Raw genomic sequence first — 11,854 nt, 5'->3', positions numbered from 1 at the left:
TGAGCATCCACTTCTGTATTTGTCAGGCACTGGCCTAGCTTCACAAGAGACCGCTATATCGGGGTCCTGTCAGCTAAATCTTGCTGGCATATGCAATAGTGTCTGGGTTTGGTGGTTGTATATGGGATGGATCCCCGGATGGGGCAGTCTCTGGATGGTCCTTTCTTCCATCTCAGCTCTGAACTTTGTCTCTGTAACTCCTTCCATGGGTATTTTGTTTCCCATTCTAAGAAGGAGCAAAGTATCCACACTTTGGTCTTCCTTCTCCTTGAGTTTCATGTATTTTGCAAATTGTATCTCGGGTATTCTAAGTTTCTGGGTTAATATCCACTTATCAGTGGGTGCATATCATGTGTGTTCTTTTGTGACTGGGTTACCTCACTCAGGATATCCTCCAGATACATCCATTTGCCTAAGAATTTCATAAATTCATTGTTTTTAATAGTTGAGTAGTACACCATTGTGTAAATGTACCACATTTTCTGTATTCATTCCTCTGTTGAGGGACATCTGGGTTTTTTCCAGCTTCTGGCTACTATAAATAAGGCTGCTATGAACATAGTGGAGCATGTGTCCTTGTTACCAGTTGGAGCATCTTCTGGGCATCATTTCCTCTTGTCGCCGCATCTCTTCCTCACAGCTCCTGCGTTCTTCCTTAGTTCTAACTGCTTTTCCTTGTGAACCTCTTGATTATGCACCTCCTTCATTCTCCAAAGCTCTTCTTGACTGCTCATCAAATCCTGCCTTATTAGCATAACCTGGTGCTCATGGTGTGCTGATTCCATCTCCAGCTTCTCATGAGCCTCCTTGAAGTTCTGGTCCACTTGCTCCTGCTGTGCTTCTCCATCTCAATGGGTGCCTTCCAGCACATGGCATATTCACGCTCAAAGGACCCAGGTCGTGCAAATCTGGGTGGCTGTTCTCTCTCCTTGTGAAACTGCTGGCTTTTTATAATCAACTTCTCTGGAAGTCCCTCTTCATCATCTAACTGGTCCATAGGCTCTACAATCACAGGCCGAGGAAATGTGGTTAGCGAGAAGGAGCCTTCACTGCATTTGTCTGGACCTTTCCAAGCAGCTGGCTTCCCTGAGAACTCCACAATGCCTTACCCTGAGGGCCTTCCTTGGTCATCCACAATGACCTGGCCAAACACAGAAAAGGCTTCTTCCAGCAGTTCACTGGACATGTACTGAGAAAGGTTGCAGACTGTAAGGGATGCACTGTGCCAGGCAAAGAGCACTCGAAGGTGCTTCCCACAGAGGGGCATATTGTCCAGCTCCACTATGGCAATTTCCACGAGGGTTCGTGTTTCAAAGCGAATGAAACCAAAGCTTTTATCCTTCTGAATGAAAACTTTGCCTGCTTTTCCATTATTTCTCAAGAAGTTTCCTCATTTCCTCCTCAGTGATGTCAGGGGGAAGACTGCCCACAAAGAGACAGCTATGTTGTGTAAAGGTCTTCTCTTCTAAAATTCTTCAAGTCAATAGTCAAGCCTTCATTCTGGCCTGCTGGCCATTTGCAGGTATTGGTGGGGGTGGCTGTTGCTACTGCTGCTGTTGGTGGTGATGCTGACCATGCTGGTGCTGCTGATGGTGATGTTGATGATGCTTCCTTGGAGTATGATTCTGCTTCTCCAAGTTAAAGGTTTTATTGCTCTGTATTTTTGCATCCTTGACTTGGACTTGAACACGGCAAAGTGTCTACCTCCCAGTCTTCTCTAACCCCGACTGCCTCTGCCCACAGTTCTTTGCTCAGAGTAAGAGCAAAGCTGCAGGGCCTCCCACATCCCGAGAAAAGAGCGCGCGACCCATCTCCCATTTTCTTTCATTCACTTGCATTCACTCATTGCAGCCACCTAAAAACCACCCTGCATCTCCAGAAAAATCTTAGTATTCTAGCTCAGCTTTCTTCTACAATAAAAGTAAAATTAAATTTTCAGGTTGATACAAAGAAAAAATTTGATTTTTATAAAGTATTCCTATAATTTATGAACACAATATCTAACATAAACTTTTATTTGTACACACACATATCTAAGGACCAACAAGGTAAGATTTTAAGAATAAGTACATATTAAATATTTGTGTAAAATATGTATCTCTATTACTGTCATAAAAATGAATTATTAACTTACATGATCTACCCAGAAACAAAAGGTTGTTGTAATGATTTTTTAAGTAAAATGCTTTATTCTGTAACATTCAAGAAATCTAACAATATTTCTAGAGCCTTATGTAAGCTTTAGAGTCCCAGGTTATCTCTTTAAATAATATTTCCCCTCAACCAACATTCCTATTCTCATGATCAAGAATCATGATCCTACACTTACCAATGTCTAAAATTCTCTTTTGTAGAGCTCCAATGACAAGGAATGGTTCTTCTTTACATGACTGAATAAGTGTGCCAACAAATTCAGAATGTGTTGCTAAGATGCAGGCATTTTCTTCATCAAGGTTGACCTCTGCCATGAAAGTCACATCATTGATGTCATCTTCACCTCTAAAAAGAGAGAAAGTTATATTTCTGGGGGTAGGGTGTGTGTTTGTGTGTGTGTGTGTGTGTGTCTGTGTGTGTGTGTCTGTGTGCGCACACCAGGAGAAGCAGGAGTAAAAGGTCATTATCAGTTACAGAGCCAGTTCAAGGTCAGTCTGCTGCACAGGAAAAAACAAAACAAAACAAAAAACAAACAAAACCAGATCATTCCTATAAATAACATTATTTTATTAAGTTTACCCAACAAAGTGAATTTAAGAACGCCCATCTTTCACCTTAAGCTTTTAAAATTAAACTGACACCACTAAGTACAAGAGTGTACTTCCTGAGAGAGAAATCAGAACCTGCTGTGTAGTGCAGAGCTTATCTTTTCCTCTGTGGTAAGTGAGACACACCAAGAGGGATTTAAGCCATCCACAAATCCTCTACAATGAAAGGCAAGGAAATGAAAACTGACTCCTTGCTTTCATCCAGGATTGTTAAAAGCCCCTCAGATTTCCCATGTATACTTCACTATTCCTCTTAATAGCAGCAGAAACGCTAGGTCACAAAAAGTCCTATCATATAAAGTCCCTTGAGAAACTAGCTATTCTGGAATCTATTTTTTAAAATTAATTTTGTTTTTATGATTCTGATTTTTTATATGCTTCCTCTTACCAAATGAATATATTAAAACATACCCTCAAGCAATGGACCTACAAAGGACCTATTGGCAAAATATTAAATTCTCTACATGAACATACATACATAAAAAAACAAACAAACCATGAAGTAGGTTTAGGATCCTTGCTTTACAGCACTAAAGTTAAATCTCATAGGATTGCTATTTGGCTATAGTACTAATATGAAGACGGGCACTTAAGAGAAGTTAGGAAATATAGTATAACTCCCTCTGATCATCCTTCCCACCATATGCAATAATGGTCTAGTTGTTCGTGATTCACACACTAATACACAAAAGCTCCTCCTGCTTTTTGCCTCTGCTTAGGGTGTTGCCTTCTTGTCTAATCTTCAATTTGCCTTGATCTCTTATTTTTTAACCATCAAAGCCCAATCTATAAGCTAGATCAACTTTAAACACTTATTTTAAAAAATCTGGCAAGCACGACGAACTGAGCCATGTCATCATCGGCCCTGATTTATTCCTTAAAATGCACTCCTGCATAATATGAACCATACTTAGAAATTTGAGGTAGATAACATGGTTGCAGACTCTGCCCTAACAGTTTGTAAGACAACTGTGGTAAGTATCACTCTTCCCATTTCTAATTACCCGTCATCCCATATAAAAAATGAAAATAAAACTGGATAGGTATATCAAGTGTTCCTGAGAGAAAGCCATATGAAAATCTAAAACTGTATTAGAAACTAAGCATGAATATTAGTCTTGAAGAATCAAATAAAAAGCCTATCATGTTAAATAACTTTAAATATAAGCAATATAAAATTTAAAAATGATTTAAAAAAAAAGAATTAGTACCATCGTCTCTTCTCATAAAACCTCCCTAACTAACTGCACTTTGAGTCTCTGACTTTCACTTCTCTGATACTATGTAATACCCTGAGTGAATAGGCTTTGAAATTCTTTTCTTCAGACTACATTTGAGAGCAGTAGGTAGGTACTTATTAAACTATGGTGAATACCAGAAATACTTTAAACCATTTTTAAAACAGATTCCAGTAATTTGTCTCCAGTCCAAGTATGCCATTCTGGATAAGTCTAGAATACAAACATTTGCAAGTTTACTAGATAGTTCAGAAATTGATGGCTTATATTCTACTGGCAAATGTTAAGGTGCTTTCAAAAGTATCCATTAGTCTTTTCCTATATTTGTACTTCTCCCTTATATTAGTTCTACTAAGACACCCATTGCATGAATCACAACAGTATTATCAACATCTTTGATTCTTCTTAGGGATAGACATGACCAATAAACCTAACTCCAGTCCTCATAGCTTTGAACCTTTGCTCACCAATAAGGTTTTTCATCAATTTATTATATGTTTAAGTATAAAAATAATTTTTCCTGAACATCACTTACTATGTCTGCAATATAAATTATATTAGTAAATTGTCATGTGCTGTCTGTACTAGCTGGAAAGTACAAACTCTGAAAGCAGAATGGGACCCCTAATCTCAGACTCAAGCATATTTATCACCAGTGTGCTCAAAACCCTTTGCTGGGGCAGGTTGACCTCCTCCATTGTGACGGGAAGAAAGATGCACGAAGGCATTAAAAACACTGCACCCTTGAGAACAGCTGGAAGGTAAAGCATTTCTAATGGAGGTTATAATTGGTATCTGATGTTATAAAAAATCCCTTCGATGGAATAAACAGCAGGAAGTTTATTCAAGGAGAAACCCTGCTCTGCCTAGGACTCTCAGTAGGTTACTCTTGATGACTGTTTATCAGGCCTTCCCTAGTCATTTCTTTTCTTTTTTTTCTTTTTTTTTTTTTTTAAAGTTTTTTTTTTTTTTTTGGTTTTTCAAGACAGGGTTTCTCTGTTTAGCCCTGGCTGTCCTGGAACTCACTCTGTAGACCAGGCTGGCCTAGAACTCAGAAATCCGCCTGTCTCTGCCTCCCGAGTGCTGGGATTAAAGGTGTGCACCACCACGCCCGGCTCTATATGCATTTCTTAATACACTACAATATGTGAAAGATTACATATGACCCAAATTACCAAAAAGTATTTAATAGAATATCTTAGTGCAAAAATTAAAGACACCTAATTAAAAAAAAAGACACCAAAAAATAAACACTATATATAATTCAGCCTTTTCAACAAATGGTGCTAAAAAAAATACTGAATATCCACATATAGAAGAATGAAAGTAGATCCTTTACAAAAAATGTGGTACATTTACACAATGGAGTACTACTCAGCTATTAAAAACAATGAATTCATGAAATTCTTAGGCAAATGGATGCATCTGGAAGATATCATCCTGAGTGAGGTAACCCAATCAGAAAAGAACACACAAGGTATGCACTCACTGATAAGTGGATATTAACCCAGAAACTTAGAATACCCAAGATACATGAAAAACACATGAAACCCAAGAAGAAGGAAGACCAAAGTGTGGATACTTTGCTCCTTCTTAGAATGGGAAACAAAATACCCATGGAGGGAGTTACAGAGACAAAGTTCAGAGCTGAGATGGAAGAAAGGACCATCCAGAGACTGCCCCATCCGGGGATCCATCCCATATACAACCACCAAACCCAGACACTATTGCATATGCCAGCAAGATTTAGCTGACAGGACCCCAATATAGCTGTCTCTTGTGAGGCTATGCCAGTGCCTGACAAATACAGAAGTGGATGCTCAGAGTCATCTATTGGATGGAACACAGGACCCCTAATGAAGGAGCTAGAGAAAGTAACCAAGGAGCTAAAGAGGTTTGCAACCCTAGAGGTGGAACAACAATATGAACTAACCAGTACCCCCAGAGCTCGTGTCTCTAGTTGTATATGTAGCAGAAGATGGCCTAGTCAGCCATCAATGCCCCTTGGTCTTGCAAACTTTATATGGCCCAGTACAGGGGAATGCCAGAGCCAAGAAGTGGGAGTGGGTGGGTAGGGGAGCAGGGTGGGGGGGAGGGTATAGGGAACTTCTGGGATAGCATTTAAAATGTAAATTAAGAAAATATCTAATAAAAATTGAACAAAAAAAGAAAAAAGTAGATCCTTATCTCTTACCCTCTAAGAAAATGAACTGGATTAAAAAAAAGAAATGGATCAAACACCTTAATGTAAGACTTGAAATTCAGGAGAAAATGTGGTACATCTACACAATGGAATACTTTCCAGCTTTTAAAAACAAAGACATTATGAAATTCACAGGCAAATGGGTAGAACTTGAGAATACCACAGAAACTGAACCACCACCCCAAGAGCATGAAGGGACTGGACATAAGCCCCCCAAACACATTTGAGGCAGATGTACAGCTTGGTATTCATGTGGGTCCCCTATCAACTGGAGCGGGGATTATCTCAGACTCTGTTGCCTGCCACTGGATACACTTGTTTAGTCCTGCTGGGTTGGGTGGTACAGGGGAAGGGGCATCGGCGGGAGGAGGCTTCCCCCTCTGAGAAGAAGGGGATGGGGTAAATGGAGGGAGGGATTTATAGGCTTCTAAACAGGTTTTCAAAATGCATTGAAAAAAGCATGTACAATTTGTGTCCATTTATAAATTATACTCAGTAAAATACTGTTAGAAATTTTAATTTTTACCTTTATTTAATGTATATGGTTGTTTTGCCCTCATTATGTCTGTGAGTTGCATGTATGTCTGGTGCCCATAGAGGCCAAAGAAGGCACTAGATCCATTAGAAATGGAGTTACAAAAGGTTATGAACTGCCATGTGGGTGCAGGAATCAAGTCAGGGCTATCTCTTATTAGAAGGTTTTAAAGGCATTCAAATCGTCTATTTAGACATTATTCTTTACCATCTTTTTTCCCTGAAACTTTACTTCCATATATCACACCAAGTTTTAACTACTGACTTTCTTTACCTGAAGCATGCTGGTCCATTCTCTTTTATTTTATTGTTCTGAATAGAAGATGTTTGAGCTTGAAGCGACAAAAGTTTATTTGCAGGCAGAGTAATTTGCTTTATGATGGAAGCTGTAAAAACAAAACAAGAAAGAAAAAAGTAGAATACCTCCTCCCCAAAAAAGGCAACCATATCACATTAGGAATAATTCAGTAAATATTTAGTAAATATGAATAATCAAAAAATGTCTTAAGCTGCCCAGAACTATGATTAATTTAAATAGGTTAATGAATGTAAACCCTGCATAAGAAATCAGCTTATAAACATCTCTGAATTATATTTTTATGTAGTCTCAAACTGTCTTTAGAATTAGCATAATTATAAAAACATCATGCTTGAAAGGTAAATGTTGATCATAATTCATTTAAATTGGTTTATTTTTAACACATATTTCCTGCTATAATGTTTTACATAATAATACAATATTTTTAGCAATTATTTATTTCAAAACAATATACATGGCTAAAATGTGATATTTATGTAAATGTAACAGATCTTCTAGTCTTCTCTTGATTTCTCTTGTCTTAACACAACAGGTGCAAGCCCTGCCATGCCCTACATGCACTGGGTGAAGCTGGGATGCCAGCGTGTACATGTAGTAAACTTACTAGTAGGCATCACAGCATTCACTGGTGTCTTCTGCCCACAGTTCTGAGTGCTCAATGGTGAGGAATAGGAAATGGAGGTCACATGATTCACACTGCTTCCTGAAGGCTGCTGTACGACCTGAAATAATGAAAACTCATTATGTCACTCAAAGAAGCATGCTTTAGCAATGGACAGAGCTTCTATTTCTAATAGATTGGTTTTGTTTAGCTATATATACCTCTGGCTAGCACAATAAGAATGCCTATGTACATTTTTAATTTTTTTGTTTTATTAAGATAAAATTTCTAGGATGGCCTCTGAGTAATGGGGATCCTCCTGCCTCAGTTTCCCAAATGCTAGGGTTTGTGTGTATACTACCACACCCAGTTTAATTTGTATGTAGCAAACTATCTTGTTCAAAAGTAAAATATATATATATTGGATATTAAATATTTTCTACATCAGAATTAAAATATAAGAAAATAATTATATACATATTATGTTTATTTCTTAATTTACCATAGAAAATGTCAAACACATGCAAAAACAAAGAGGACACAATGAAACCATCTGTACCACTACCTGGACTAAGCAATGATCAATTCTTACATAGCCATGTTTCACCTACGCCTTTTACTCACGTTCCAATTATTTAAAACAAATCTAAGAAATTTTTATCCATAATATTTCAAAATATATCTACCAAAGATAAAGACTTTTATCTACTACTTTTATAAAAGTGTTATTCTAAACCCATCACAAAGTGCTGTTCTCCCAAATAATAGTTACAGGAATACAGTAACAGTTGGGGATAAAGAAAGAGAAATTAAAGTGCTAACAAGATAATTACTTTTAGCTTCAAAGAAAAGACAGAAAAAGCAGAGTGTCATATTATCACTTCAAAGAAAAGCAGTCATCATGTATTTGGGCCAGCTACTGATAGAGAGATAATTAAAAGTTCTTAAATTTCTCTGTGTTTAGTATAAAGAGTGATGATCTGCCCAAGAGCCGTGCTTCTGAGTAAAAATTTACAAAAAATTTTTATCTGTAATTAAAATGTACAAATCCAGTGTGTGCAACTAAATACATATCTCAAGCAAGGCATGGCAGCAGTTGGGAGGCAAGGTCTCTGTGAGTTCCTAGTCTGCACAGCAAAGTTCGAGGCCTGCCAGCACTATGTAGAAGTAACAAGAAATGCAAAGCATTTTAGTGTCTCCTTAGAGAATAAACATAGAATAAAATAATTCTATTGTTATCACTCTTGGATAATAGAAATCTCCTAGCAAGGGAATTATATTTGGAATAATTCAATTGCCATCATTCTTCAGTAGGAGAAAAGTTGCGTGAGTGTTTATGTTTTCTTTTTAAGACAGTCTCAAACTACCTTAGGTGGATTTAAACCTGTGATCCTTCTGCTTCAGCCTGAGTAACTAGGACTGAAAACCTGAACCATAAAGTCAGGGTAGAAAAGTACTCTTGCAGAAATAATACATGTCAATGAGGCAGAGATCATGCATATTCTGAAGTATTGGTGCTCAGGTTTAAAGTTCATGAGGTAATACACACCTTTATGCATTCAGAAAAGAATCTCTGTAATTTTGCCTTTTCTTCCTATAATTTTGTTTTTCCATCTCCCCAAAAAAATTCATATTCAGTTTTCTCTCCAAAATTATCTGACTTTCTTGGAGGAAAAAAAGAGGCCAGGGATTTTTAATTAACTTTCTCATTCCTGAATTTTGTTTGCAAATACTGTGGATTTGTGTAATTTTACTTTTAATTTAATCTGGTAAAACTAATTATAGAAATTTAAATTTTAAAAATGAACTAACTAAAATTAAAATTTTTATGTTCTGAATGAAATTAGTTTTGCTAACAAAAATTAACAGTGATCTTTTTTTTAAAATGAATAAAACAGTTTTCATACAAACAGCTAAAAGAAAACTTTTAAGCATAAATTGAAGGACTAGGAGTTAGATTGCCTGTTAGGCAGACAGACAGATAGAGAGGCCATGGCTATGCAATAAAGATGATAAACTTCTAAGGTGGCTGGCTTCTTCTCTCCTCAGAGGCTCCAGGGAGATGCACTGGCTCAAAGCAGGACAAGATACACAACAGTTGTGAACCAACCAGCCATCCTGCTCTTCTTCCACTGACAAGACTATTATTACAAAGGAAGACTCTTGCTTGAGAGACTTACAAGCCTCAGCCCTGGAGAAGAAACTGGATTTCCAGCTTCCAGAGCTGACCTCTGCTTTGCAGGAAGTCTTTTTCTGTGTGTCTATGATATGTGTAACCTCATCCTCAGTAAAAGCCTGTCTTCAACTACTGACTCTATCTGCTCCTATCTGTGGTGAGCTCTCTCTGTGATTGCCCATTTCGCTGGAGTTACTCTGTCTTTCAATCATTTAACAGAGAAAATGAGCTGGACCAAAACCCACACACAGTAACAAAAACCACCTGATTGTTTCTATACGAAAAAGTTATGGGTAAAATAGTAAGTTTAGTATTTATGTTGAGTATATAATTACTATTTGAAAAATGATAAAGGGGCAGTAAGATTAGCCATTTATAAAAAAATTGAATTCTTACAAAACTTTTCAGAACTACCAATACCAAGTACGTTCACATTTCAAATATTTAGTAAAAACAAAGAAAGCTTACACCAAAAAAAAAAAAAAAGCCTGAACAATTTTAGTTGGTAGAACCCCTGAATATAATAAATATAATAAATAGTCAACAAGGGAAAAAAAGGTAGAATGTAAAGAAAAGAAAGCATGCAGTAATAAATCTACTTTTTAAAGTGGTGGTGGTCAAAATATAAAATTTCATAAATTAATATGAATTGAAACCAGGTAATGGTAGTTTGGAAGAATTCTTACTTGAAGTTTAGTTAGAAATGTTATTCAAAAGCCTAAAGATAGCCAGGCCAGGCGTGGTGGGGCACGCCTTTAATCCCAGCACTTGGGAGGCAGAGGCAGGCGGATTTCTGAGTTTGAGGCCAGCCTGATCTACAGAGTGAGTTCCAGGACAGCCAGGGCTACACAGAGAAACCCTGTCTCGAAAAACCAAAAAAGCCTAAAGATATAAAATTCTCCAAAATTATATTAACCAAAAATAAATATTAAAAAAATCTTAAGCTCATAATTATCATAGTATGAATACAGACATCATCGATTGGCTGACTGCAGAGCAAAATCTAAAAGATTCCATTGATGTTAAGTTTATTGAAGAAAAGTAGTCTTTAGGGAAGGCTCATCTCAGAAAGGCCCTACTGTAAGCAGATGCTCTCTTCCTTAAAGCTAGATTCCAAAACAGATTATCAGGTCTGACAAGCTAGCCACTGCTCATGAATGAAAAAGGAAAGAAAGGCGTGTCATTAAAGCATGTGATGAAGAATGGCTGAGTGGAGCTCCAGGGCCCAGGCCTTTTGCAGATGTAGTAGTGACCACAGGTCATCCAGGAGTTCTCGGAATACATGCCAAAGCTAGAAACTGTTATAGTTTCAGAAAACCAAGAGGACAGTCTCCATTAGCCACTCTGCTTTTGAGTTTTTGATTTAAGTCCCATGTTGTAATTTGTAGATAGATGCGTGATCTGATTCGTGAGAAACTAAGCTTTTTCCAAAGCCAGATCCTCTTAAACCATTCTTCCAGAACCCATGAGGTAATTATGCTCTATTCTCCTCTTGATGTAAGAGCTGCAAAGAGACTGATCTAATCTTATTCAGACTTTTAGTAAATGTAAGTAAGAAATCATAAACAATTAACTTTGTATCATACTCTGTCAAATTGTGTCTATGTGGTTTTAATGATGTTGAGATTATATTTTAAGGCAGTGCCTGGCAAGACATGCCCTGAATTAGATAAAATTATCATTCACCAAAAATAGAATTATTAAAGTAAGCTATAAAAATTCTACACGTGACAGCCAGGTGTATATTCTTCATAACATATCCTTTTCATAATGAGTAGCTTGACCACAGATAGGATCCAATGGGGAGATTTCTGTTTTTAAATGGTCACTCTTGGGAATATACCCAAAAGATGCCCCACCATGACACAGGGGCATGTGTTCTACTATGTTCACAGTGGCCTTATTTGTAATAGGCAGAATCTGGAAACAAACCAGATGTCCCATGACGGAGTGGATATAGAAAATGTGGTTCACCAGATGTCCCTCAATAGAGGAATGGATACAGAAAATGTGGTACATTT

The 11,854-nt window shown here is 37.3% G+C and overlaps 1 protein-coding gene and 1 pseudogene across 2 annotated transcripts in view; both read right to left on the bottom strand.

The window, feature by feature from the left end:
• The window catches only part of Taf4b (TATA-box binding protein associated factor 4b), a 100,456-nt gene that overhangs the window by 51,559 nt on the left and 37,043 nt on the right, over positions 1 to 11,854 (bottom strand). For both annotated transcript variants that reach the window (XM_029547003.1, XM_029547004.1), the window contains exons 8-10: positions 7,661 to 7,778; positions 7,012 to 7,123; positions 2,330 to 2,499 (exon numbers count right to left, since the gene is read on the bottom strand). In XM_029547003.1, coding sequence (XP_029402863.1) covers positions 2,330 to 2,499; positions 7,012 to 7,123; positions 7,661 to 7,778 — 400 coding nt within the window. The remainder of the gene's footprint in view (positions 1 to 2,329; positions 2,500 to 7,011; positions 7,124 to 7,660; positions 7,779 to 11,854) is intronic.
• LOC110333401 lies at positions 580 to 2,315 on the bottom strand (annotated as a pseudogene).

The sequence above is a fragment of the Mus pahari genome, chromosome 15, assembly GCF_900095145.1.
Source record: "Mus pahari chromosome 15, PAHARI_EIJ_v1.1, whole genome shotgun sequence".
Taxonomy (NCBI): Eukaryota; Metazoa; Chordata; class Mammalia; order Rodentia; family Muridae; genus Mus; species Mus pahari.
This window is presented reverse-complemented; position numbering and strand designations above follow the sequence as displayed.